This window comes from Blennius ocellaris, assembly GCF_963422515.1.
Source record: "Blennius ocellaris genome assembly, chromosome: 12".
In the NCBI taxonomy this organism is placed as follows: Eukaryota; Metazoa; Chordata; class Actinopteri; order Blenniiformes; family Blenniidae; genus Blennius; species Blennius ocellaris.
This window is the reverse complement of record NC_137661.1, coordinates 13329369-13337642: the sequence shown is the minus strand read 5'-3', so window position 1 is coordinate 13337642 and position 8274 is coordinate 13329369. Positions and strand designations below refer to the sequence as shown.

At 37.6% G+C, this 8274-nt stretch overlaps 1 protein-coding gene across 6 annotated transcripts in view; it reads right to left on the bottom strand.

The window, feature by feature from the left end:
* Positions 1-258: 258 nt before the first annotated feature.
* usp13 (ubiquitin specific peptidase 13) overlaps positions 259-8274 on the bottom strand; it is a 30871-nt gene continuing 22855 nt past the window's right edge. For all 6 annotated transcript variants that reach the window (XM_080506173.1, XM_080506175.1, XM_080506177.1 and 3 more), the window contains exons 18-21: positions 7151-7323; positions 5327-5516; positions 4239-4323; positions 259-3913 (exon numbers count right to left, since the gene is read on the bottom strand). In XM_080506173.1, coding sequence (XP_080362299.1) covers positions 3817-3913; positions 4239-4323; positions 5327-5516; positions 7151-7323 — 545 coding nt within the window. In that variant the 3' untranslated portion in view covers positions 259-3816. The remainder of the gene's footprint in view (positions 3914-4238; positions 4324-5326; positions 5517-7150; positions 7324-8274) is intronic.

Genomic DNA, 8274 nt, shown 5'->3' with positions numbered 1-8274 from the left:
TATGAACAAAATGATATTTTCATGGATGAAATTATAAACTCAACACTTTATACACAGCCAATACCTTTACTGGAACATTATATTGCATATTATCCTGCCTGTATAATCAAATGGAAAGCATTAGCACATTTGGAACAAACAATATGAAAGTACTCTTTTAAAATAAACTGTTGTTATATATTTTACGGTCCTGTGTCTTTTCTCCTTATTTTTCTACAATGAAAATCTGCAGTCTCGTTCATCAATAAAGAAGCCAAATCTCAACAAATACGTAGTTTATTAAATCATCCAAACATCGAACGTAAACAGTGCCGCAGGGTATACTGCAATGCCATGTCTATTCACAAACACCTAAGCCATATTTGGATGACTGCATTCATTACAAAAATCAACTTAAAATGATCCAATCGGGATAACTATGTAATGAAAACTACATCATTGGCACAAACTTTTTTGCAAAAAGGCAGAAAAGTAAAAACAGGTGAACAACCTTTTTGACATTTAGTTAGATGAAAATAAAAGAATGAAACTCACAAAAGTACTATTGTACAATCCAAATGACTAAATGTCAACATCTAGCGTACTTGCTGACATTGAAAAAGCCTCTTTGTGACAAATTGAACCATTACTTATTAACAATGTAGAGAAGAAGAATGGAAGAGACCAAGCTGAAGGGAAAGCTGAAAAAACAGGACAGAATTACACAAAACAGAACAATTTGCAGAATGAGCAGGATAGAAAAAAGTGCAAGAAAAAAAAAAGAGCATAGAATTGCACAAAACATCTGAACATTTTCAATGATGAGCCCTGATTAAACAACTTTTTCCCATTTAGCAATGATGAGGAGCAGAAGCACAAGACTTGCATAGAGACTCTTACGATTCCCCTTGTGCATAGACAAACGCTGCAGTGGGTATTTTATCAAGTAAGATTGAGAGGTTGAGATTTGACAACACAGAATATTTGCTGAGAGAAGTTGAGGCACAGTTTAGTTAAAGAGGAGCCCTGTCGAATCGAGAACTTTTTTCTGTAAAATTAGGAATAATCCAATTCAACTTTTACCAGTTTTACCAGTTGAAAACATACATTTCCAGTTTAACTATCACAATTTTAAACTCTTTTGCTCTCTTAAGAATAGCCAAAATATCAACTGACCATCTCTTAAAATCTGAGATCTAATAACATTTAAAAAAAAAAAAAAAAGTTCAAATGCAATTCTTAAATGGATTTTTATCTCAACAAAACAACAATGGTAAGGGCTTTTCAACAGAACTCCTCTTTAAAATGTTCCCCTAAAAGTGCATTATTGAATGAAAGACAATTTCATCTCAACATTATTTTTCATAGCTGAATTCACAGTGTCCTCTGTCATCACACTGTGAGAGGCAACAAACAAAACCAGTTTCAAATCCAGTTCCATGTTGCTGCAAAGCTTTTGATGGATTGACATCCATATGTTGGAGCATCTGAGAAACAAACACATATTACCGGTGTTGAATCATTCACACACATTATTCTAATAGTAGACATGGAAGGTACAGGGCTGGTGATTGATCCAGCGTGAGGTTATGGGTCATAGTGACATGTTCATTGTTACTATTAAAGCTGAAGAGGAAGATTTGTTTGCAGTGAGCACCTTAAAGTTATACATTCAGTACTGCACTGTGTTTTCTCTATTATGTGAGATAAAGATCACTGCGCAGCGTTTACTATGCTGTAGATTTAAGAGTACATTTGGATGTGACTGCATATTGCTCCAGGCATGGAAAGACTTCTGATGTATGCGTCACATAACCGACCGGTAAAAGTGGTAGGAAAAGTAGTGGTAGGTTACATTCATTTTTTACTGTTTGGGTCATAGTCTCAATCTGTCAAAGTGATAAAGGAACCAAACTGAACCAGGTGCAGCCGAGGTAACGTCATGCCTCGTATGCATATTTATAACTAATTCAACATATACACAGAGTACCGTAAATGAAACATCATCATTAGAGCGCTTAAACTTTAAGAATTGGTGCAGTGGTATTGACATCTCAGCAAAGGAAACCACATTCAGTTTTCTTGTATATGTGGAATACGAAATCCACTTTTGGTGCAAAAAAATTACTTTCCTTTAGTGAAAAGTGCTTGTCAGCCTGGTTATAGAGCGGACCACATGGGCACAAATGGATGGGTGGGGGAGTGTTAAAAATTCACAGCCATATTATTTGCCAAATGTCAATAAGATAGTATGGAGTTAATCGTCAATCTCACTTGGTGACAACATATAGAGACCATTCAAATATTCACAGCAGTACATTTTGTTCTGCTTGCCACAGCCTTATTGCAAGTGTGTCTCGCAGCAAAGCTTCATCTTTTCTGCTGTGACGTTACTTGGCAACAAATTTATTTGGACACTTTAGTCTGCTCTTCTTTGCTTTTCCTCTCAAGCTCCATTAGGGTGGATGGGAAACGTACAAAGCTATTTTCAGTTCTCTTCCGAGACGTTAAATCTAGTTGAAGTCTGGGCTCTGGCACAATGCCACAGTGTTGTCCATCGCCTTTCTTTGTTATCTTGCCTGTGCGCTCAGGGTTGTTATGCTGTTGGAAGATGAACCTTCTGCAAAGTCTGCAGTCAAGTGTACTTTGGAGCAGGGTTTCAACAATGGTGTGTCTGTACGTTGCCTAATTCATCTTTCCTCAACAGCATCCCAGTTATTGCTGCATTAAAAAAAAAACATCCCCAAAGAATGATGCTGCCATCGCCATGCTACACTATGGGAAAGGTATCGGTAATGGAGATCGATAATGGAGACAAATTGGATCATCGAGACCTTTTATATTTCAGTCATTTTTATGTAGTCTTATCCTTAACACAACCCTGTCTCTGAGGTCTGCACACGATTCTACGTCTGGGTATGCAGGGTTTTTGTGGTGACGACAATTATGCAAACATACTGTATATAGTTAGGTGTGTGCCTTTTTAAATTATGTTCCATCGTGTGAATTTAGAACTCCAATTCAAGTTCAAGAAACGGAAAGTTAATCAGTAGAAACAAGTTTCCCCCAGGCTCGGTCTTGACTGTCATGGCAAAAACAGTCACTATGTATGTATATTTTATTTGTGAATAAGGCTGTGATATAACAAAATATGGAAAAAGAAAAGCACTGCGAATACTGGCTTAATGTATTTAAAGGCAGGCATGTTAACGCCCATACAGGTGCTCTTTTTCATGCTGGAACCATGCATGCTGTATGCATGAGGTGTCACACTGTAACTAACCAAATTCTTTCCTGGGGACCCGCTCTAATTCCCAGAGATGAAAACATTCTTCGTTTTTTTCCCCACATAAAATGCACATCCACCAACAGTAATTTCTTGTTTGTTATTTGCAGGTTCAGAGAAGGGCAGTGAAACTGCGATATTTGTGTATGTATAAATTGTACCACTTTGAAAATGCAGCACAGTAGCTGAAGGCAGAGAGGAGGAACAATGAGATCTGATATGTCATAAATTGTGTGGATAAAGTACATGTCCCTCTACACTGTCAAAAAAAAAAAAAATGTCTTCTTTATCTTTCCTTTTGCCACATAAACACCGAAATATACATTTAAAGCACAACATAAAATGAATACACAAAAAGCACATTGCTTTCCCTTCCTGACCAGTGTTCCTGGTTGCTCCTGAACGACATCACGATAAGGCGAGCAGCTGGTCTGAGAGGTTATTTCCATCGTTTCCACTGTGGCTGTTATTACAGTTGTCCGCCAATCTTCTGGCTGAAAGACTGCGGTTATTTAAAGGTTGCATGGTGGGGGGTTGGCAGTAACTTCACTTTAACTGCTCGACAGTCGATGGTAAAAGTAGATGTATCCCAAGTCTTTTGGAGGCCTTTCCGACAAGCACACTTTGTGGTCGTTGTAGATAACCCACCTGCGTGAAGAGGAACATGTCAGAAAGGTATACAGGACACTTATAAGCAGTACATCATAACAAGACAAAAAAAAATCACCACTATTATTTGGTAAAGTTACCTTCAGAACTGAGGTGTCAAAAAAGAAGTACTTATTTGACTTTTTTTTTTCCCCCATTCTTTTTGCATTTATTTATTTATATATATTTATTTCATCCATGGAAACCCATTTGGGGAAATGCTATCAGAAACAGCCAATGTGTTGTGGTTTTTAATCTTTAAAAACTTTGAAACACAATAAATAACAGGATCACCGGGAATGTATGTCGACCGCATGCAACTCACCTTCCCTCTTTTTTGATGTGACAAACATAATGTCCAGACATTGTGGAGGCTCCCATGTGGCTGATGAAAGCAAACAGTTCATACCCTGGGAAAAAATTTTTTATTTTGAAAACCATTAACTGTGTAAATCACGAAGGAAGAAAACAAGCAAATCCACATTATTAATAATCTGCTTGCATATGTGCGTGTGCGCCCCAAACGTATAGAAAAATACAATAAGCGAAGCAACTGAAATCATTTAAAGAAGCATTCTCAGAATGCAAACGTGTAAAATACATTAGGAGTCAGAACTGGATTTTCATCAATTCAATTACCGTAGCTTTTTTTTCTTTTTTTTTTACTTCATTTTCAATAGTAACACATATCAGTTGAGAATATCATTTGAAAAAAATCTGGAAACACTAAAAAGCCAATTTACTTCAGTTGCTACCAAAGTGCCCTGATGTTGTTCATCACACTTTTTAAATACAAAACTAAAAAAGCTTTAGTCAAACACTAGGTCATTTCATTGCAGTGCAGTTTTCCATATTCTTTATAGAACTATATAAATACAAATAGAAGAATTTATTGATATTTTTTCCCCCCAAATCTCAAAATAGTGTTGCTCATTGGGTTGGTGCCAAGCATCAACAAAGCACTCACTGGCATATTGTTGGACTTTATTCAGCTCGAAACTGCTAATCTGTATTGTAAAAGCTAATGTTCATTAATTCGTCTTCTATAATGCTTTAGTCAATTCAAATAAAACAAACACACACAGGAAATCATGTCCACTCTACATAGAACAGCCCAGCTCGGACTTGAACGGAGCATATTGTCACTATGAGGTGAGACAGTTATCCACTACATCACGATGTCGCCTGAATTATCCTGACAAACGTAAATATCACGTTGCCTTGTGGTGAGAAAGTCTGCATACACCACCACACATCCACCAGTTTTCTATATCATTTCAGCCAAAATAATACAATATGAAGAATTAATAGAGAAACTTCATACAGACTAACAAACACTCGCTGAGGGGAGGATATTTGAGGGATGGCAGAAATGTTATGTTAGCTATAATAAGTCAAATCAGTCAGACTCACGTCCTGGTCCGTCTTTGATTCGGGGGCCTGCCATGTCTCTGTCTGGGGACAACGTAGAGTCGCTGTGCGAGTTGGCGTTGGAGAAGGCGTTATCATTGGGTTCGGTGTCAGCCATGTCTGAGATGGCGTCACTCTCCTCTTCTTCTGGGTGGGTGAAGATCCAGTCGAGCGCCCGTTCAAGATTATTGTTCTGGGAAAAACATCAGAAATATAACCAGCTATTTAATCTTAATTGTTTTAATCAATTCATTAATAGTGTGTTGTTGTTGTTTTGTTTTTTTTTAACCATGAACAGGATAAAAGTTTGAAGCACAGCCTAAAAGATTCTCCTTTCCTGAGAATTCACCGTCTCGGTGGCTGCAGCAAGACAAATATTTACACAAGCAAACTAAAATATTTAATTCAATGCAAAATGCTAGCCTGAATATGTTTGTTTTTAGTGAAGAATAAAAAGGTATGATTCCTAAATGATGACTGAAAGGGTTTTACATCTTCTCTTCATCTCTCGTCAACTCACCGGGGGTTTAAAAAAAAAAGGTGTACTGACTTTGAGCTAATAATAATCCAGCCATGAGACCTGTTCATGTTTCACACGTCCAACTTGCAGGAGGAATATGTGTTTTACATAATTTTTTCTTGGTGGTGGTTTTTTTTTTTTTTTTTTTTTTTTTTACTTCACCAACAGTGTGGCTGGCAGGGAGCTTGGCAGCATCAGTACTTATAAACAAGAAAGCCTGGTGCCTATTTTTGTGTCTAACTAACAGTCTGCTGGGTTATTTTTTGCTGAGTAGCTAATTTGAAATATGAAACATGAGAAACAGGCCTTTTTAAAATAGAGAAACTAATACATGTGCCACAGTTGTGCTTTCTTTGACTCTAATAAAACAAAAATCCAAACTTATATTGTTTGATTGTAGTTTGAGACGCAGTGATAAAATGGAGGCTTCTCTTCTTCCTAAATTTGAAAAGCGACATTGTCTCCAACGTGGCTGTGCTGCCGAGACTATTTGTAAACACTGTGCAGAGCAGGCATCCTAAATCACTCTGACAGGTAGGTCCTATTTAGTTTGTAGTTTGGAAAGTGTACAAGTAGGCCAGCCAAATCCCTTTATTACCAGCAGAGTTTGATTTTCATCATCTCAGTCTCTCTTTGCCCACTTTTCAAACGCCATCTCCACTGCATATCATTTCAACCGTCAGCCGCTTTTTCTATCGACCCTTTTGTGTCAGGTATCAACTTTTCTTTTTGTGTCTCTTGAGTAATAGGATGTACTTTTCCTGTTGGTTATATATATATATATTGAATCAATAACTCGTGACTAATGTCCACCTTGTTGTTTTCGTGTTAATGCTTCTCTGACATTGCCCTCTCCATTTCAAGAACATTTCCTAAACTGTGTGGGTGGGTTTTTTGACTATTTCTTTGTGAAACAGACAAAGGAGAAAGCAGCACCACAGAAACACTTTGTTCTTTGTTGTCCAGACACGCGAAGTGTCTTGGCTCACATTGGCTGTCCTATTATCCTTGTGTTCAACAAAATACCTCACCTTTCTTTAACTGCTGTTGACACCACAGCAGAAATATAAAATTGTCATAGAAAAAAAAATTAGAAAAGGTGATGCCAATTTGGATCAGATTTGTAATCTTTCATTAACTACAGCATGAACTCCAATCACAATAATAGATTTTGGAGATTAGTCTGGATGGTCAGCAAAAGAAACCGGTTACAGAGAATATATAGTTGTTTGTGAAGTCATACATGTTTTTTTTTTCCCCATCAATGGGGAAGGAGGAGAGAGAGTGAGAGTGGGCAGAGGACTGACCGTGGCTTTGAGTGCCTGGATGCTGTGAGTGCGGGGGAAGCCCATTGAAGTCAGGATGGCGATGCTCTCCTCAGGGGGAGAATTGCCCAGCGGGGTGGCACCCATGGGGCTGTCACTCGTGGATGGACCGAGATCAGGGATCATGGAGGGCAGAGCGAGAGGCTCTGCAAAGTCTGGAAAGGGAAGAGAAAAAGAGAGAGAGAGAGAGAGAGAGAGATGGGAAATAATGATGAAATTATTCAGCTCCATTAGTTATGATTGATTGAACGACAGTACAATCAAGTAGAAGTAACTTGGTGATTGCTATCTGCATATTCTTTCATAAAATGTATAATGAAAAACTTTTATCAGATAAGTTTTACAAGTTGTCATCATTACATTATGTTTTGCTGGAGATGTGTTTGCCTGTGTCAGATGTTCAAACATAATCCAACTGACAAACGGCACATAACAGTGAACAATTACATTTTCCCTCTGCTTCTCTGGATTTGTCATCTGTATTAGTGATGTATTGCAGTTGTGGGACTTTATAATATACAAATTGCCCCATTTAAGCTTTTTCAATTGAGGTTTGAGCAGTCAAGAAACATCTTCATATTTTACCCCGAAGAAACTATTTATCAAAGTCAACAGTCACTTTATAAAATAATTTTCAAGAACATACTGGAAGTCAGTGGAATGAAGTCTTCCTTATCTGTAAGTAAGCTGCAGGTCTCAAATGAAAGCAAAGTGAGGCTCAACCTGGGAACAAGGACACTCCCGCTGTAATTACTCCAGTGTTGCCCATAAACAGAACCTTCATTACTGTCCTTGCCATAAATGAAAATGTGGACCACTTATCTCCCACTACTGTCTCTATCTCAGTCTCCTTGTCTGTCGTCATTCCAATTGCCCATTAGACTGTTGTTTTTATTATACCACATGAAGATGTTTGTCTATCAGGGAAGGAAAATGGAAAAAAACAAAAGAATGAAACAGCCTGTTTGCAAGCCTAAAGTACAATGTAATTAAAATCCCTATTAACACGAAACATATGATACAAACTATGCCACGTTTAGTCTGCTGTAGATTAAAACTTTAATCAAAAAATGGATTATGTGGTACATGTACACCAACTGAAAACA